Source organism: Nanorana parkeri, unplaced genomic scaffold (assembly GCF_000935625.1).
Source record: "Nanorana parkeri isolate BGI_ZX_2015 unplaced genomic scaffold, ASM93562v1 scaffold1212, whole genome shotgun sequence".
In the NCBI taxonomy this organism is placed as follows: domain Eukaryota; kingdom Metazoa; phylum Chordata; class Amphibia; order Anura; family Dicroglossidae; genus Nanorana; species Nanorana parkeri.
The window spans coordinates 20,785-41,026 of NW_017307480.1; the positions used below are offsets into that span (position 1 = coordinate 20,785).

Sequence of the window (20,242 nt, forward strand, 5' to 3'; positions counted from 1 at the left end):
ACTGGAGAGAAGCTGATTGGTTGCCATGGGCAACTGCTCTGAATTCTGACTGCTCTGGTTTTTATAAATTCCCTCCAATGTATCTTATTTGTGTATCACTCAAATGCTCTCTGAATTGGTGCTGACACTGTCCTTCCTTCTGGAGGGGGGCTACTATTGTTCCCCATGGTCCCTGTGTGTGTTGTAAAGTAGTCACCGCTCCAAGCTCACTCCCGGGAAGGACTACAATCTCAATTCAAATCAGTCAACTAAACGGGAGATTGTAGTCCATCACAGGAGTGAGCTTGGAGTTCATTAGAACATGTGACATGTACTCATTTTCTGCGTTTAGCACGTCCAGGGACCCCAATGGACACGCGCGCCAAACAGTCCTGCAAAACGTGCAAGAACGCACGTGCCCTGCATGAGCAGCACACTTCATTATGGTACACTTACCCTCTAGTTGGCCCTACTTTAGGAACACGCTCACCCCTCAATCGCTCTGTCCTTGACTGCTGACATCCTCCCCTCATTGAGCAGCATCCAATTATCAATCTCTTGCACCCGTGTGCACTGGTTACCTTCCTCCTGGTATCCTACAGTTGCTGGGAATGTACACTGCGCATGGGCCGCAGTATTTTGGCAGTTGTGACTTACCCACCAAAAAATCTGCACTAGCAAACTCATTCTCTATTTTTAACTTGCGCCCCACTTTATCCCTGTCGCTGGAATCCACACGTTTGGCCAAAGACGACTTAAAGCCCACAAAATATTAATATTCTCAGAAAGTGCTACAAATTTGTTTAGCGCCAATAGCGAATGACGGCCCCGGAAATACTGCTCTGGCATGCAATGTGCATCATATCATCATATGCGTGTATATGGGAACAGAGAGGTGCTGGCAGATCTCATGATCAGTTGTAAGCTAGATTTGAACACTGTCTGTCCTAACAAATGGGTTATAATTAGGGCTGGTAATGATTAAAATGTTCGTGTTCGATTAATCTAAATTTTTTTTAATCGATTAATTTCAATTATAACGCACATACAGATCCAACTACATTGGCCTATACACATACAGCACAGCAATGAAGTAATACAATGAACTAGGATCACACTAATCCAGCACGTTATTAATCTCACGTGCCCCACTCAATATGGCCGCCGCTTGAGTGGGGCAACTCAGAATAATAACGTGCTGGATTAGTGTGATCCTAGTTCATTTTATTACTTCATTGCTGTGCTGTATGTGTATAGGCCAATGCCTTGGCTGGAGCTCATGCAGAAAGTTTCTTGGGCAAACTCGCCGGCCCAAGTGGCTCCGTCGCCTAACGACGAACATCAACGTCACCGGACTCCTCCCCCTTCCCTTCGTTAGCCGACGGAGCCACTTGGGGAAGGGAGAGGAGTCCGGTGATGTCGATGTCCGTGACGTCACTGGATCGCTGACGGGACTCCCGGAAGCCGGCTGAGTGTTTTCATTAGCGATCAAAATAATTTGAATCGTTCAAAAAGTTTAACGATTAAATCGAGAAATTAATCTTTAATTTCCAAAGCCCTACAAGACGCCTGCCTTCTGCATTGTATGTCCACTCACTTTGAAATTGTTCCGAGTAGCTTGCAGCCTGCCCAAAGGCCTGTTCCAAAGAAACATCTGAAAGGTAAGACATAAAAAAAAGAAGTAATTTTCAGGTATGCTGCGTTAATAGGAACACAAACATATAGGAACTCTCAAAAAACAAAAAGTGGAAATACACAAATACACTTTAACCATTTGATGACCGCAGTGTTACATCCCCTTCCTGTCCCGGCCATTTCTCAGTATGCTGTACTTTGACATTTATTCCGTCATGCAACACTGTACTGAAACAAAATTCATATAATTTTTTGGGGACAGATAGAGCTTTCGTTTGGTGGTATTTATTCACCACTGGGGGGGGCGTTATTTTTTACTATATAATGAAAAAAAGATTTTGAAACTCCCCCCGTTTTCCCTACATTATGTTGTAAAACATTTATCAGCACCCAATTTGTTGGTAAAATATAAAAGACGGGGTCGCACTCAGAGCCGCTGCTCCATCAATAAGGGGGGGGGGGTGCAGCAGGTGTAAACGAGTGGCTTGCGTCAAAATATCGGTAAAGGATGGTCATCGGCACTCCAAAGTAATACATTTAGTACATTTTTTATAAATACGTACTGGACTTGCTTTGGAGTGCCAGTGACCATCCTTTGCCGATACATAGGGTAAATAGACACCAAACATCTCAAGCTTTAAAATTACATGCGCCTGCAAAAATCGCAAAAAAACTACCATGCCTAAAATTGACCTTAGGAGACGCTTTAAAAGCTTTTAAACGCTCATCAGTTTAGTGTTATCAGTGATTGATGGCCCTAAAATTATTGCTCTTACGCCGACGTTCACGAGCGCATGTAAGCGCACCCAACGCGTATTAACATTTATAAGTGCGTGCATGCAGTGGCCTTAAAACTTTTTTGGGTGCCATTTTTTAACATGAGGACTTTCATTTTTATTTTTTTTCACTTAACTTGATTGCCATCACATAGGGGGCTAAAAATCCCCCAATGTGAGAGCCAATATACAATGACAGGGCCTCTTTATGGAGACATCATAAGACCCCTAATGCCACCTTGGGACCCCCAAAGAAGCTGAGGAAGCAGAGATCTGCTTCACCAGCTTCTTCTCTGGCCAGAGAAATGACAGCTAAAGGCGGAAGTGATGTAATAGACATCGCTTCCGCCTTTAGAGAGAGAGGCGGAGAGATCAGCGATGGGGGAAAGCCGATCTCTCCTCCTCAGTAAAGAGAGCCGGTGTTCACGGTCCCAGGCCCATAAGAGGGAGGGGGACAACGGTGCCAGGGATAAACCAGCAGCAGAAGGGGTGGCAGCAGGTGGGGCTGCACTGTGTATAGTCATACAAGCGATCGGCCCACTTGTATGTAACAGCTGTTCACATTCCCCGGCGGGATTTTGGGGGCACACGCGAGCAAAAAAAAACCCAGAATCACATACATGTACGGCCACCCGCTGGGAAGCATCCACCGTCTGCCCGTTTTTCTACAATGGGTGGACCGGCAAGGGTTTAAAAAGACATCAGGGGTCTATTTAGAGCCCTAATGGCACATCTGTGTTCTGTTAAAGCTGATCAGAATGGGGTGGTATCTTACATCACATGTAGAAGTGATCAGGCAACTTTATAAACGGGCCAAATTACTTGTAAATAGACGACCAGCTACTATAGCAGGCAGGAGTTTGTTTATATGCCAGCACGGCCACCATCGCAATCGTTGTGACCACGCCAGAAGGGTTCATGCTTACAGTAATCACCATGCACTCCGCAATGCCACCAAGTTCCAGTCTTAAGTCTCACCTTGAGGTTTCCTTTTCTTTCTTAGGCAAGATGTGACATATCTCTCCAGCTCTCTCAGTGTGGACGGTTTGAGAGTCTCAAAGTCTATTTCAATCTCGTCTGGGTTAGAGTTTTTCAGAGATGGCTCCCGGGACTGGATGATGTGCACTACTCTTCCCAGCTTTTCTCCCGGGAGTTTATTAATGTCCAGACTTAATTGTCTCTTTTCCTCATAAGACATCGGTCGACATCTCTGGGATTCCTCCTCTGAAGACTCACAAGGTGCAGGTGGAGGTGCAGGTCGTGCCGGGCGTGACACCGGGGGAACCACTTCTTTTTTAATGCTGGTAAAATCAGGGCAAAAGAGGTAAAGAGTTACTCTCGGGTCATAAATCAGATGGCAAAGACTGAGGCTGGGCAAAATCTGTAACAAAGTGTTCCAAATGACTAAGGCTCAGGTTCTGTCACCTTAATCTTGGCTTCATTACCCAACCAGCATGCCCTGTGTGTTTACTGCAGGTCAGAAACTCTCCAGGCAGTAAAGCTAGGATTAGGATGACAGCCCCAAGATGCCCATACACTTTAATAATCTTCTTCATTCAACCCACGGGCTGAACGAAGAGAATATAACCGGTTCCTTTATCTTATGAGCATTGATCGAGGAATCTCCTGCTGTCTTCAATGTATTCTGTCAGTGGCTGTTGTCAGAATACCCGAAACAGGGCGCAGCTCATTGGCTGCCTGCGTTGTCCGTTCAAAGATTTTCCAACCGGCTCCTTCGTTCAGCAGATTGATGGATGCTGGCTGAAAGGGTGCCGACAGCAGAATCCACAGTGCAAATTTGCATTCAAATTCACATAGTGTATGCCACTGTCTATGACTTTCGGTCAGCGTCCCTGAAGCAGCTGATCGAAGGAGCAGGATGGAAAAATTGTCAAATGAACAGAGCGGCCAGCCAATGAGCTCTGTTCAGGTATTTTGACAGCGGCCGCTGTCAGACCACAATGCAATTAACGCTTGTAAGCGTTGGAGGAATCTAATATTCAGTACTGTGCAAAAGTTTTAGGCAGGTGTGATAAAATGCTGTAAAGTAAGAAAAGAGAGAGAGGGGGAGAGAGAGAGAGGGGGAGAGAGAGATTATTTTTTTTTCCAATTAAACCTACAAAATGCAAAGTGAGTGAACAGTATAAAAATCTAAACCAAAATCAATAGAACCCTTTGGCTTCGAATCAGCATCAATACTTACACTTGCACAGAGTCAGGGATTTTGTAGGATTAGAGTCAAGATGTATGATTAACCAATTATACCGAGCAATTGCTAATGATCATCAATTTCATATGTAGGTTGAAACACAGTCACAGAAACAGCTGTGTAGGAGACTTAAAACTGGCCGAGGAATATCCAAACTCTGCTACTAAGGTGAGGTTGTAGAAGACAGTTTCATGTCACAGGTCGTACACCATGGCAAGACTGAGCACAGCAACAAGACAAAAGGTACTTATACTGCATCTGCAAGGTCTCTCCCAGGCAAAGGTTTCAAAGCAGACCGGGGATTCAAGATGTGTTGTTCAAGCTCTTTTGAAGAAGCACAAAGAAACGGGCAACGTTGAGGATCATAGACGCAGTGGTTGGCCAAGGAAACAATGCAGCAGATGAAAGACACATCATGCTTATTTCCCTTTTACATTGGAAGAGGTCCAGCAGTGCCATCAGCACCGAACTGGCGGAAACCAGGTATATCCATCTACTGTCTGGAGAAGTCTGGCCAGAAGTGGTCTTCATGGAAAAATTGCGGCCAAAAAGTTATAGCTCCAAGGCTAAGCGACTCAACTACGTACGAAAACATAGGAACAGGGGTGCAGGAAAATGGCAGCAGGTGCTCTGGACTGATAAGTCAAAATGTGAAATATTTGGCTGTAGCAGGAGGCAGTTTGTTCACCGAAAAGCTGGAGAGCGGTACAATAATGAGTGTACTGCACCAACAGTGAAGCATGTTGGAGGCTCTTGCAAGACTGAGGCTGCATTTCTGCCAATGGAGTTGGAGATTTGGTTAGGTTCAATGGTGTCCTCAATGCTGAGAAATATAAGCAGATACTTATCCATCATGCCATACCACCATGGAGGTGTGCGATTGGCACCAAATTTACTTTGCAGCAGGACAACAACCCCAATCATACAGCCAATGTCTTTAAGAAATATCTTCAGCGTCAAGCAGAACAAGGAGTCCTGGAAGGGATGGTTTGGCCCCCCACAGAACCCTGATCTCACCATCATGGAGTCTGTCTGGGATTACATGGAGACAGAAGAATTTGAGGCAGCCGACATCCACAGAAGATCTGTGCTTAGTTCTCCAAGATCTTTGGAACAACCTACCTGTCGAGCTCCTTCAAAAACTGTGTGCAAGTGTACCTAGAAGAAGGCAAAGGGTGCTCACGCTAAATATTGACTGGATTTGGATTTCTCTTCTGTTCATTTACTTTCCATTTTGTACGTTGATAAAGAAACAAAAAGAAAACAAAAAGAACTTAACATATCTGAAAGGATTCTCACTTTACGGCATTTTTTTTTCACGCCTGCCTAAAACTTTCACACAGCACTATAAATATGCAATAAGTATGCCATCCTACCTGGGGGTTCCCACGGGTCCTTGAACACTTTTCTTGGGTTTCTTAGCTGGAGGTTCCCGGGATCTGTTCTTGCGAGACTCCTCAACCTCCTCTTTCCTTTTGTGCTTCTCCTTCCGCTTTTCACGTTCCTTCTTCTTTGGTTTGTTTGGCTGAGGCTGAGATAGGGCTGCCAATTGTTCGTGTACAGCTTTTAACTGCAACAAGCAAAAAGTTGCCACACAGACGATTGGTACATTACCCAAACCGTGGTCTCCAGAAAGATATCAGATGCTGTAGGAGATTTGCTTACCTGCTCCTGAAGCTCTGCTAATCTCAGTGCTCGGTCTTCCTCGCTGTCAGAACTGCTCTCGCTGTCAGAAGAACTGTCACTGCTGCTGTCGCTGGAACTGTGAGGAGGGCCTTTGACAGAGGGGGCAGGAGGACACGGGGTTGGGGAGGGTGCAGGAGCCGGCGCCTCTTCTGGTTCATCTGGCATCTTAGCAAATCGCATTTCAAACACGTCCTAAAGAATGCAGAATAAAACCTGATTACATTCTCCTCTCCCATCCATCATGGAGGACATGAAGCCTTCATCTTCAAACTGCAATATATTTAAGAAATTAGCACTGTACTTCTATAAACCATATTTAACCATTTAGATTCAGGACCAATTCTTGTAGGACCCAGTTACTCTAAATCAATAACAAAAATTGAGCTTCACATTCCCACTCTAAGGTTGTATCACTGTCCTAGTACAGCTTGTCGGTAGTAGATTGAGGAAGGCAGAACTACATTTCCCAGGAGTCCCCTTCACCCTCGCATCTAGGCTTCCAGTCCCTAAAACTCTCTCATTTGGGTCTCATTTGGGCCAAGTATACTTAACTAGGAGAAAAAGAAATCCACTGTACAGCAATGATCTCAAAATTATCAAGATGTGTTTTATGCTGCCCCATCTATACCGGTCTCCTCGCCTCCCTATTGGTCAGTGAGGACACCCATGTTGAGACAGGGGTATAGAAAAAAAAAAAAAAAAGAAGGAGCAGAAAAGGTGCCGTCTGGACTATGATCATGACAGATCAAAGTTACTTCTCCCCCAATAAAGCACCCCAGATTTTACAGTTAGCGGGGTGCTTTGCAGAAACACTATGCCCTAGTACACTTGCAGGTTGCTGCCTACACCAACTTCAACCCAAACAGATAAAAATACAGTTTCAATACATACATATATAAACCGTTTTACCTGCCAAAGGATTTGCTGTCCTGTTCAGTCACTCCTGCAAATCAGTCCTAGCCACCCCTGTCATTTATCACTGCGAGATCCTTAAAGTGACACTAAACTCAGGAGTTAAATCTTAAAAATACATTCAGGTACCCCAACTATTAACATAACTGTATCTGATTTGTGCATCACTCAGCTGTAGATCCTCCAATCATCTCTGAATTGGTGCCGACACTGTCCTTCCTTCTGGAGCGGGGCTACTTTTGTTCCCTATGGTCCCTGCGTGTGTTGTAATGTAGTCACCGTTCCAGGGTCGCTCCTGTGATGGACTACAATCTCAATACAAATGTGTAAACTAAATGTCAGATTGTAGTCCATCCCGGGAGCGAGCTTGGAACGGTGACTACATTACAACACACACAGGGACCATGGGGAACAAAAGTAGCCCCCCCTCTAGAAGGAAGGACAGTGTCAGCACCAATTCAGAGATGATTGGAGGATCTACAGCCGAGTGATACACAAATAAGATAAATTTGTATTAATAGTTAAGGTACTTGAATGTATTTTTAAGAATAATTAACACCCGAGTTCAGTATCACCTTTAACCACCACTGTTGCAGCACAGCATAGTGGAAAGCCCATAATAACAGGCATCCCCAATATGCAGGCCCAAACCAACAGCCGATGGTAGCGGAGTGTAAACCCGTCCTGTCACAAGGCAGTACTGCCTATAAATCCTGAGGCTTGCCACAAACCCTATGCGGTTAGGCTTGTCCATAAGACAGACCTAAAAAAGGACACCAGAGACTCTGTGAATAGTTGTTAAACCCCAGCTTGTTACCTGCAGCTTGCGGGCCATAGCCACCACCTCATGGTCTGGAGGGTTGTACTTGTAACAGTTAGAAAACATAAGCCGCACATCAGAGGCAAAGTCCTGGGCATCTCGGTACTCCGTATTCTCCAGCTTCATCTGTAGACAACAGAACACGCTAGCCATTTAAAGATGTTCGGTAAATCTAGCCAACGTATACATCCGCACCAAGTGTCTGGCAGTGATATTGGTGACCTAATCAGTAACAATCTTCAGGGTTACATCAAGAACTGCGGGTCTATCATTTAATACAGATCTCCAGGAAAGAATTAAAAATCGGTGAGACTCGGCTGTTCGGACATCTGATAGCGGAAATACTACTAATCAATGAATATCCCCTAAAACCTGTCACGTCCCGGGCAATTCAAACTGAGCATATGACCTACCTCACCCTAGGGGGAGGATATAGGGAGCTGGGTGATGAGTTCCATATGGGGAATCTGAACTACATTTCCCATGATACCATGGGAATTTATGAGGTGTTGATGTTGCCACCAATCGATGGCTGTGGGAGGGTTGCAACCTGGGAGCTGTGACATCATGCCTGCCCGCAGAAGGCGGCAGTGACGTCATCGCTCTCCATAAGGTAACGTGACCGGGAGGCAGTTTTTATTGAGAAACAGCGGAACTGAGCTGCACACACCGGAAAGAAAAAACAGGGGAAATGAGACTTGCATATAGGAACAGAAAGAAAGACAGACTGGAAAAATAAAGGGAGAGCATTTTGGAACCAAGGTGAAAACGTATCGAATAAGAATTTATTCCCCCTTGCCGGAGTGTAGCTTTATGTTATCGAGTGACAACACAATTCATTCTGTAGAAAAATCGCACAGCAGTGTTGTTGCCCTTTGGACTCCATGGTCATGTACATGTCCTTTTAAATGGACTTACAGTAAAAAGACATTAAAGCCCTGTTTAAGGAAAAGCTTATCAGTTGGAAAAGTTTTTTGGAAATAAGGATTAAAGCGACATTAAAGTCACATTTTTCCCTGCCCCCCCCCCCCGCTTTAAGGACTTCCCTTATAAGATGCCTCTTGATCCAATCATCTTCTGCCTTCCACTTGTATTGAGAAGTCCCTCCAGTGCTGGTGCCGGTTTCTGATCCAGCGCAGACTCCTCAGGTCCCACGGTGTCTGCCCGACGTGCAAGCTCCCAGCTGAGTGCATTCACCTCCGCTGTGTCTCTCCTCTTCCCCACCGAAGAGCTCTACTGCGCATGCCCCATCATTGTGCTCGGCCGCTTGAGAAGCTCCAGATCTTCAGACGGGAGCAAGTGGTTATGACAAAAAGGTAAGTAATTACCTTTTTTTTGGTAACTTTGTTTTTAATGTTTTTGCATATATCTACTGCTTGTTAGCGAGCACTAGATAAATGCAACAAAACAAAATGAAGAGTGTTTAATTATCCTTTAAGTCTAATGAAGAAAAGCTGGCCACTGCAATGATTATCTCCAGTGTAATATGGCTTGTCCCAACCTCTCCAAATGCTACTTTTACTGGACAGCGTGGCCTGTTAAAGGAAGTGCAAAAAGAACAGATTAACAGGCCGATCAAGAGATGATAGACCATATGATTTATCTAGTTACAATGGCACCTGGAAGTGGGGGGGACATATTAGGCAGAAAGTGAACATTTTGTCCCTTGAAGTTGATGTGTTGGAAGCAGAACAAATGGACAAGTGTAGAGCTGCCCATACACCTTACAATCATCGCAAGACTTTTGTTGTGCGATGGTTGTAAGGCGATTAAAATTTCGTACGATTTGCTAGTCTTGGACAGTCAGATCCGTACTTGCGATCATCGCAAGCCCTCCCCACTGAGGGGAGGGCTTGCCGATGATTGCAATGCTGAGGGGGCAGTGTGCCCTTGCGCACAGTGGCCCTAGCGCCTTTCGTCTTGCGATCGCGTTACGAAGCACCCTATAAAACCTGCCGAAAATCGTACGGTTCTCAGCGGGTTTTCTAGCGTGCTCGTAAGACAAAAGTCGTGCGACCGTACAGTAAATGCGGCCGCACGCTGCGCATACACCTTCCGATTATCGTACGATCGAGGGACCACCCGCGATTATTGTACGATAATCGTCAGGTGTATGGGCACCTTAAGGATCTCAGCGGCATTGACAAGTGCCAAATTGTGATGTCTAGACGACTGGGTCAGAGCAACTACAAAACTGCAGCTCTTGTGGGATGTTCCCAGTCTGCGGTGGTCAGTACCGACCAAAAGTGGTCCAAGGAAGGAAAACACATGGAGAGCGAAGGCTGGCCCGTGTAGTCCGATCCAATCAAAAAGCTACTCAAATGGCTTGGTGACAAATACCACAGCATACCTTCAGAGGTCTAGTGGAGTCCATGCCTCAATATGCAACGTGTTTTTTTTTTGGCAGCAAAATGGAGACCTACTCAATATTAGGCAGGTGCTTGTAATTGTATGGCTGATCGGTGTATGTTTTATATGTCCATACTTGCACAACTAAAAAGACTGTGTATACCCAATGTTGATCACTAATAAGTCCCAGCACTATTAATATTAACTTGTGGGCAAATATCTGTCTTACCTGCCAATATAAAAAATACTAACAATGTCCACGCCTGCAGCCCAAGTCTATTGGAATGGCAGCAGGTCATAGGGCCCACTCACACCAGACACGGCACTAAATCGCACGGCATCTGGTGTGCGGTGACCCGCCACAGTGCAGATGCCGGAACATCACACTGTTTTTTGTTTAATTTGGTAGGACTTTATCGAAATCTTACGAGTGACATTTCATTTAGTTCTATGGGCACAGCGGGGTTGCGAGGCGGTTGTACTGCGCTGCATCCCGCAGCATGTTTTTTTCCAGCACACTCCACCGTGTTCCCAGGAACCGATCACATCTGTGACCAGGCAAACTGCCTTGTCTTGTGTCGGGGCTGCATTGGAAACCAAGGCCAGCACAGCCCCCAATGTACCTAGTGTGAATGGACCCTTAGAGTGAAATGCAGCTGCCCTGCACTGTGGGTAGAGAAGAGCTTGGTCTAATAAGTAGGGATGGATGGAGCTAGGTTTGTGTACCCATAGGGCTTGCTCGCTGTGATGTCACTGCTCCGAGGAGTAATAGTCCGGGGAACACAAATGATGCAAAGGTTGACCACGCAGCATTTTGCCAACCGACCTGCCGCGGTGACACCCGATTACAGGAAGTGAGGCTAAAGCCTTGCTGACGGGACAGACCCAAAAGGTCCCTCTTTTGACATTGCATTCAAACAATCCTTATTCATGCTGCATTATCTGTATATATATTTCTAGTCAGCACTGTTTTTTTAAATCTCACGGTCAGTTTCAATTGCCCATGTAAGTGACAGGTTTACTTCAACAAACATTCCTCAGCACTGATGACCCGAGTCTGACGCAGCCTTCAACTGAGGACATTTAGGAGTCAAAAGCTGTGGATCACCGAACAGTCCTTTCTAAGTACAATGACTTTAAGCCTATCCTAGAGATCCTCTTTTGGCTCAGGGGCTCCTGAACCAAAAGCACTACTCAGACTAATAAGGTGTTCATAAGCACATGAATTTCACTTCAGATGAATATAAACAATTGTTTTACACAAACACCTATTTTGTGTCTAAGGACAAACTGGCTGCCCTGTCCCTCAATGGAAATAATGGACAGGAAGTCTTGATATATGTAGCATAATAACACTCCCTGCATTAATCTTATTTCTGATATCTCCATTTCTAATAAACTCTGAAACATGTATGTATTGGTAGGTCTTAATATATCAGATATTGTGCCAGTTTCAAGACCTAAGTCTGGTCTAACAATGTGGCTTAGTGAAGTGTGAAATGTAAAACAGGTTCTTCCCACACCTTAATGGTGCTCAGGTCCATTGGATGCTTGATAATTTCGCAGTAGTCGTGCAGTCCAAGAGCTTCTACATCTACAGGTTTATAAAAAGGCCAAGCGTACGAGGTGTGTTTCTTAGACAGCATTTCGGAGACGATGCCGGTGCAATAGCGAAGTTGCTCGGAGATCTTGCTGTTGCTGTTTGCCTGAACAGGTTGGGCGATTATTGGGGTGTGCAGAGCAGGAGGCGCAGGAAGTTGAGAGTCAGGTACGTCAGTCTTCTTTGCTGGCCGAGGCTGCCGACCGCTCTCCCTTCTTGGTACAGATCTAGCAGGCTTCGAGTCACTGGGTAGGGGAGAGGATTTATGGAGGGGGTCGTGGGCTGTGGGGGTCGTGGTATCTGCTTTCCTCTTCACCCCTTTCTGTGGTGAAGAAAATATATATAAAAAAAGAAAAAGACACGAGGTCAGATAAAGTCATTTACATGTATAAATATATTCAGCAGAATAGCTAGCCCAGTCTCATCATCAGGTCTTGAAAAATTTTAGGGCGTCTCACCAGTCAGTCAAAAATGTCACCAGTCAGCATGACCGGACTATAGCCTTGCAATTTATGATAACATTTTTTGGGGACACCTTTTTTGGTGGACCGCTACATTATGTTATAAAACATTTATTACCCATATTTCTGGTATAATGTAAAACACGGGGTGAGGTCGGGTAAATGGACGCCAAACATGTCAAGCGTTAAAATTGCGTGCGCCCGCAAAAAAAAAAAGCGACCACACTGAAAATTGGCTGTAGGCGACGCTCCGACGTTCGCAGTGATATATAACATGTGCACCACAATAGGCGCAATCGTCGTTTTCACACATAGGTGCACCTGACACATGTTGGCGTGTTTATATGGTGGGGCGGGGGACTTTAAAAAAAAAAAAAAGAAAGAAGCCCAATATGCGATAGCCAATTTACATGACAGGTCCTCTTTATGGAGACATCAGGGGTCTCCAAGACCACTAATGTCACCTAGGGACCCCCAGAGAAACTGATGAAGCAGAGATCGACAGCAGAATGTGGATGTGATGTAATATACATTTGGGGAAAGAGAGGAGATCAGAGGGAGATTGTGTACCGATCTCTCTTTGAGCTCCTGTCACAGAGCAGCCGTGCCGGTCCCGGCCGCACCAGGCACAGCGGATCTCGGGACTGGCAACGGCAGTGACAGCTGCTGCCAATACAAGCGATCAGATGTCTCTAGAGACGCCCGATTGATGGAACGTAAAGCTCCCGGCCGGCCATTTAATTAAAACGGCCCGGCTGGAAAGCTACTCGTCTGGCTCCGCCGTCCTCTCATCACAGATGAGAGGATTATTCACACCCTGTTCATCATCCACAGCAGTCTAGAAAATGAAGGGCCAGTTTTAAGCAAACCCAGCTACAGCAAAACATGGGCCTGTGTCAGCACAACCCATGTCAGCCGTAAACAATGTAATTAACAACAGCCATTGGTTCCAAGGCACACATCAAAAAGGCCAACCTACTAAACAGTTCAACTCATTAAAAGGTATCTTAAGAATTGGCCTAACTGAACTCACCGTTCTTCTCACCTTTACGGGCTGGGTGGTAGTCGAGATGACGGGTGGAAGGCTCTGAACAGCCTGAACGGCAGGGGGTATTGTCGTGGGCACCACCATTTCCTGAGTGACAGCAGGCGAGTATGTAATGGGAGCTGGAGTAATAGCAGGTGCACGGGCAGGCGGGGTGCGGGTCTGTGGAGGGGTAGGTGCCCGGGTCACAACAGGAGGGGTTGGGGTCGCAGGTTTGGAAACAGCTGAAGAGTTAAGAAAATAGAAAATCAGGAAATATCAAGTGCCAAAGAGCAAAAAACTGTTTTATATATTGGTGGGCAACAGAGCATCAGCTTCTATCATTAGTAGGGATGCACCGATACCGGTATTTTGGTATCGAGTACAAGTAAGGATATTTATTTTCCGGTACTCGCCGATACCGAATACCGATACAGGATGTCCCATTTATGAAGCCAGGCGGCATGTAATGACTCGCCACACTGATTTCCCGATTAGCAGGAAAGCCGTCCCATCGGGAAGCCGTGCGCCGTGTAATGACGTGCAGCCCGGCTTCCTGATTGGCCGGGAAGCCGGCTCCATGCTCCCTCGTCATGAGGTGAATACTAGTATCAGTGCATCCCTAATCAGTAGCCACTTACGTGTCACAGGCGGCTTTATCACAGGCGGCTTTATTACTGGCGGCTTTATCACAGGCGGCTTTATCACAGGCGGCTTCGTCACAACTGGTTTTGTCACAGGCGACTTTGTCACAGGCTTCTCAGATTGGGATATTGATATTGATGGGACCCGTGTCCTCATAGGGGTGACGGAGGCATCTGGAATGCATACAAGACGCTCAAACATTTGTGGGTCTTCGAAAATCTTCAACTAACTGATTAGCGCCATTAATAATCTATAACCACCAAACTTCTAACTCTATCAAACAGAAAAGCATCACCATTCCTCTAATCATACTACTTAGTCACTGGAAGGACTCCCCATGTGCCCTAGTCACCTGGTTCCCGTCTCCCTCGGCCACGTCCTTTGCACTGAACAATCGGCAACTCTGATTCGTCCTGAGGCATCTCCGAGATCTTCTGCAGGAAAAGCTTCTCCAGGGCTTCAGCCATCAGAACAATGTCATCCCCAGGCTAGGAAGAAACAATGCATATGCACAAGTCAGGAAGATACCAACATGAATAAAACTGACCTTTCTACTCGGACATTATAAGGCCGTTTTTCATATAGTGACGTGTAAGTGGGTTGTCTATGAGAAGCTAATGGCCATAATAAAGAGGTTTCCTAAATATTAAACTACTAGAAACACAATAAAGCTGCACTATAAATGATTTTATTGTCAATAAAAAAAAAAAAAAAAAAAAAAACACACTTTGCATTCTTTGTGCATGCTCCATTACTATATGTACAAGATGTAATGTGCCTGACATGTTGGACATCGTGGCCTTAAGGCTGGGTTCCCACCTGGGCGGATTGAATATGCGCGTTTTTTTTACCGTGATTCGCGGTAAAAAAAAACCGTGTGGCAAACGCGCGTTTCCGAGGGTTACTTGGCTGTATCCCAATGGAACCGCCCGACCAAACCGCCCCAAAGAAGTACATGTACTTCTTTGGGCGTAGGGCGGTTTCCCGCGCGTTCGTACTCGCGGAAAACCGCACAGATGGGAACCATACACATTGAAAATGATGGCATTTCCCTGCTTGAGCGGTTTTCCGTGAGTACGAAAGCGCGGAAAACCGCCTAGGTGGGAACCCAGCCTAAGGGCAGTTCCAATATCCTAACCTCCCTACTGGGCCTTTGACATGATGGGTGATGTTACTGACCAACTGTGAGGCTTAGGCAGTTCAAAAAAGGGAGGAACTAAGCATTGCCTTTAACCCTTTCCTTGCTGCCGACGTAAGGCATACAGCGGAACACAACCGTTTCCAGCTGGCCTGTCACCCTTCTGCTATAAGGTCATATATAACAGAAGGGTCCCCCTGACAGTCCCCTGTAAATGTATAGTTATCAGTGGCTGAGAAGCCGCTGATGACAGCTATACATTAAAATTGTGGCCAATCCCCCACCGAAATTTGACAGCCTCTGGAGAGCTCTCCTTGCCGCCGGAAGCTGCTCCATGCTCCAATCTGTGTTCCCCTCTGATCCCCGAATCAGAGAATCAGACCGCTGCATATGAGTGGGGAGGAGAGCTGCAGTCAGATTCAGGATGGAGAGCGAGGCTGTGCGTGGCCGAGCGCTCAGATTCAGGATGGAGAGCAGAGGATCGGTAAATGTGAAATATTTACCAATCCTTCCCTGTACTAAGCATACACTGGAGTGATCACTGATCACTCCAGTGTTTGTAAACAACTGAGGACATAGCATGTGTACCCAGTTAAGAATTAACAGGAAGTGCTATACATCACTTCCTGTTCATTCATGAGTTTCTGAATGTAGAGGAGCACTCAGTACAGAGGCTACTGTCCATTCATAACTGGGGAGAGTACTAGTCCTCCTCAGTTATGAACAGGAAGCCTCTGTACTGAATGCTTCCTGTTCATTCAGAGCTGGGGCTGCAGGACTCTGTGTCCTCAATTTCCAAAGGGAAATGTCAGGGGCCTGTTTAGACTGCTGATATTTACCCGAAAATGTTCATTGATTGTGACAAAGTGTGATTTAGGGCCCATTCACACGAGATGCGTTAAGAATGCATTTTCCAGCACATTCACAATAAAAAAACAAAATGAAAATCAACCCCACCAGCTCACAGCAGCGTGCTGCGCTGCATTTAACCGCATTGAAAAAGAGTAGAACATGGTCTTTTTTTTCCAGTGCAACGCATACAAACAATGCTACATGCAGAAATAAAGTTGCTATAGGAAAAAAATACAAAAACTAAATAAAAAACCTCATCCAGCATAGTGCAACGCAGCTCAGCACACGTAAAAACACGTGTTTGCGCATGCAGCAAACTTATAGCACATAGCAACACGCCGCACTGTGATCGCATGTGCTATGGTGTGAAGACCTCAGCACTTACCTTATTATAAATGTAGCAGTTTGTAAACATTGTGTTGAAATCCTGGATACATTCCTGCGCATTACTATAATAATAGTTTTCCAGGCGCTTCTTGATGGTGCCCATATCCATTGGGCATTTGATAATTTTATAATAGTCCTAAAAAAAAAAGGAAAAAAAAAAACAAAAAAAAAAAACAAAAAATTATGATGTTAAAGAACACAAATCATCTTTTTTCTTCTAACTGCTTGGAGACGGCAACATGTCCATCTTTCCTCTTCCCCCCCACCATCTAATACACATACGTGTTATAATGGAGCTGGAAAGGACAGACGCTATTACTTTCACCTAATCTTCAAATAAATTTGACAGCAAGCCATTGGGCATTTGATAATTTTAAAAAAGTCCAAAAAAAAAAAGGAAAAAAAAAAACAAAAAAAAAAAACAACAAATTATGATGTTAAAGAACACAAATCATCTTTTTTCTTCTAACTGCTTGGAGACGGCAACATGTCCATCTTTCCTCTTCCCCCCCACCATCTAATACACATACGTGTTATAATGGAGCTGGAAAGGACAGACGCTATTACTTTCACCTAATCTTCAAATAAATTTGACAGCCTCTGGAAAAAGGATTTTTTCCAAAACATTTTTTTAATTTGGATTTTCAAAAATAACAAAAACACGATCAGTGCAACAATAGGACAATGAAAAGGCAACAGGACACTCAATGTACTCAAGCGAGGAGCGGTGCTGTCCCTGTAAACAACACAATAGGGCATCACAATGTACTAGAGGCTGCTGCAGTGAGAAGGAATAGAGGGGAAGGGAAAGGAGACAAGAACAGGAATGAGGGAGAGGTAAAGCCATACACCACTATAAATTAAGGGGACCACATTGTCCCCTTTCTGGTGAACGACTGCAATGTTCCGCTGTAATCTCTCAAATTCATGGTGTAACTTCAAGGTTTGGTAAATAAATACGATTTTAAGAAAACATATACTGAGAGAAATGGGTTGCTCTCATTGCGGACCCCCCCGCCCCCCAGAAAACGCTACGTGATTTATTTATTTTATTTATTACAGGTATTTATGTAGCACCGACAATTTACGCAGCACTTTACATAGTTGCACATTCACATCAGTCCCTGCCCCCTACCCCTAAGGTCCCTATCTCACATGCCAACTAACCTACCAGCATGTCTTTGGAGGGTGGGAGGAAACCGGAGTACCCGGAGGAAACCCATGCAAGCACAGGGAGAACATGCAAACTCCTTGCAGATAGTGAACTGGCCAGGATTCGAACCGGGGACCCCCAGAAGTGCTATCCACTGCGCCACTGTGCTGCCCTGTCGGAAAAATTTTCTGACTCATGGAGCAAATGAAGTCAGAACTCCTGATCTCCATACTGGGCTACCGAGTCAAAGTATTGAAGCCAGAGGATCAGTATGAAAAGCCAGACAGACAAATGGCAAAAAGTAGTGGGCAATGCTGCTCCCCTCATGTCTCTCAGCATATGGGAGGAAGGAACAAGACAAGACGACTGCCATGACTCTTCCCCCTTCATGTCAGACATAACTATTTCTTATAATGAGGGAGAGAAAGCTACACAAGACTTGGATTCAAAGTGAGGGAAATCCTGTGCTGGGTTTAAACCTTTCCCTTCCCTACTCCATCTGATCTGGATAAAAGAAGTTGCATTGTACACTAGACAAGTACTGAAGAGAGGGTACCAGTAACATTTAAAGAAGAACTCCGGGATACACATCACTTTATATATTTAGGTTTCTTTCAGTCGGAAGACGCAAACTGCTGTAACCCTTTATCATACAACTTCTTACGATTCTTGGAATGCTTGTATTTAGCTGCCAGTGATGTCACATCCTCCTAAGTACAGATCAGTCCTTCCTGCAGCCAGGGGTAGGATCTAGGTGACCAGTGTGTGTCATATCCTGGCAGAGAAAGCAGACTACATCTCCCGTGAGCCATTGCAAAATAGAGGAAGAGGGAGGCGTGTACAGGCAGAGCTGATCCACGATGGGAAGAGCTACAAAATGCTGTATGCTCCAGTCACTAGGTTTTTTCCTGACTACACATACATATTATAGGGGTCTCTGCATGACACATTCCCCTGCTTCAGGGCCGGTTCACACCACAAGGTCCACGTTCCAGTGCATTCGGCTGGCTCCCTGCGTTCAGGGGCGTGGCGGTGCATTGCAGTCAACGCCCCCTCTCGCTGCAAGCGACCAGAGAGAGCTCAGACCCTCCCTGCAACCAACCAGAGAGAGCTCAGTGCCTCCCTGCATCCAAACAGAGAGCTCAGTCCCTCCCTGCAACCGACCAGAGAGCTCAGTCCCTCCCTGCAACCGACCAGAGAGCTCAGTCCCTCCCTCCGACCCACCAGAGAGCGCTCAGTCCCTCCCTGCAACCAAAACCAGAGAGAGCTCAGTCCCTCCCTGCAACCAACCAGAGAGAGCTCAGTCCCTCCCTGCAACCAACCAGAGAGAGCTCAGTCCCTCCCTGCAACCAACCAGAGAGCTCAGTCCCTCCCTGCAACCAGAGAGCTAACAGTACACTGAGAATCACAAACTTACAACAGTTCTCAGTCAATAGTAAAGCAGACACTGAATCCGGGGGAGATGAGAGACGATGACAGAGTGTGAATGAGAGGAGATCCTCATTTAGATTGAGTCCGCTCCTGAGCTTCAGATCACTTGTCAGCAGACTCAGCGAGTGATCTGATGAATCGATTCATGTAAAAGATCAGAACTTCCCCTCACTAGTGTGGAAGAGCAGTGTGACTTTACACAGAGTTCAAGCTCCGCCCAGTCTCAGGGAAGGAGGTGTGACAGCAGAGAGCTCTGCACTGAGTGGGTGGGGTCAGACCAGCAGTCTAAGGCTTTCCTACTCCGCCCACTGCAGTGCATGCTGGGATGCGATCTCTTCCTGCTGTCTGCAACAGAACTACAAGGAGGAGGTAATAAGGCCACAGGCCAGGCTGATTGACCACTAGCCACTGTGCAAACTCAGGCCTCTTTCACACCAGATGCAGTGCGTTCCGGTCTGATTCTGTCCAGAACGCACAGCCTCGCATTGCGGCTGGCTCGCTTTTTTTGTGGGGAAGGAGGGGGCGTGGAGGTCCATTGAAGCGAGTTATGCTTGGGGTCCGGTGCGAAACAAAATGCTGCAAGCGCTATTTTTTTTTCACACCGGACTGGACTGCAGACATAATGTGCCTTGTGATCCCATGCGGCCGATCGCGTTGGGGCCTGAGGGCGTGGCTACAGTTCCTTTCACTTCAATGGACCGCCATACCCCCTCCTACCCCACAAAAAAGTGAGCCGGCCGCAATGCGAGGCAGTGCGTTCTGGCCAGAATCGGGCTGGAATGCACTGCATCTGGTGTGAACGAGGCTTCACAGAAAGGAAATGAAAGGGGCAGAGGGCAGGAAAAACAAACACTGGATTTCTGGAAGACCATACTGCTATGCAGAAAAGGAAGCATAGATTTTTAATACTCCCAGAAGCTAGTTGCAGTTGGCTGAAAAAAAAATATTCCCAAAGTTCTTCTTTGACAGTTTCTTGTAGACAGAAGAAGCAATCATTTCCCAGGTAGCTGCCCAGAAAAATGACCGGGAGAATAAACGTTTGGCTATAGATACAGGACTGAGATTTTACCAAAGACAATGACAAAGGTGAGTATATGATCAGTCCTAAACTAGATTTGAACAATGTCTGTCCTAACAAAGGTTTAAAACTCTGAAAGCATTGAATGTTAATGAGGGGGGGGGGGG

At 45.8% G+C, this 20,242-nt stretch overlaps 1 protein-coding gene across 1 annotated transcript in view; it reads right to left on the reverse strand.

Annotated features, from left to right (window-relative positions):
- BRD4 (bromodomain containing 4) overlaps window positions 1–20,242 on the reverse strand; it is a 65,793-nt gene that overhangs the window by 12,074 nt on the left and 33,477 nt on the right. The window contains exons 3-13 of the mRNA XM_018568580.1: window positions 16,472–16,609; window positions 14,449–14,584; window positions 14,205–14,269; window positions 14,093–14,120; window positions 13,461–13,696; window positions 11,890–12,288; window positions 8,015–8,143; window positions 6,265–6,477; window positions 5,976–6,169; window positions 3,369–3,727; window positions 3,228–3,230 (exon numbers count right to left, since the gene is read on the reverse strand). Of these exons, the coding sequence (XP_018424082.1) occupies window positions 3,228–3,230; window positions 3,369–3,727; window positions 5,976–6,169; window positions 6,265–6,477; window positions 8,015–8,143; window positions 11,890–12,288; window positions 13,461–13,696; window positions 14,093–14,120; window positions 14,205–14,269; window positions 14,449–14,584; window positions 16,472–16,609 (1,900 nt within the window). The remainder of the gene's footprint in view (window positions 1–3,227; window positions 3,231–3,368; window positions 3,728–5,975; window positions 6,170–6,264; window positions 6,478–8,014; window positions 8,144–11,889; window positions 12,289–13,460; window positions 13,697–14,092; window positions 14,121–14,204; window positions 14,270–14,448; window positions 14,585–16,471; window positions 16,610–20,242) is intronic.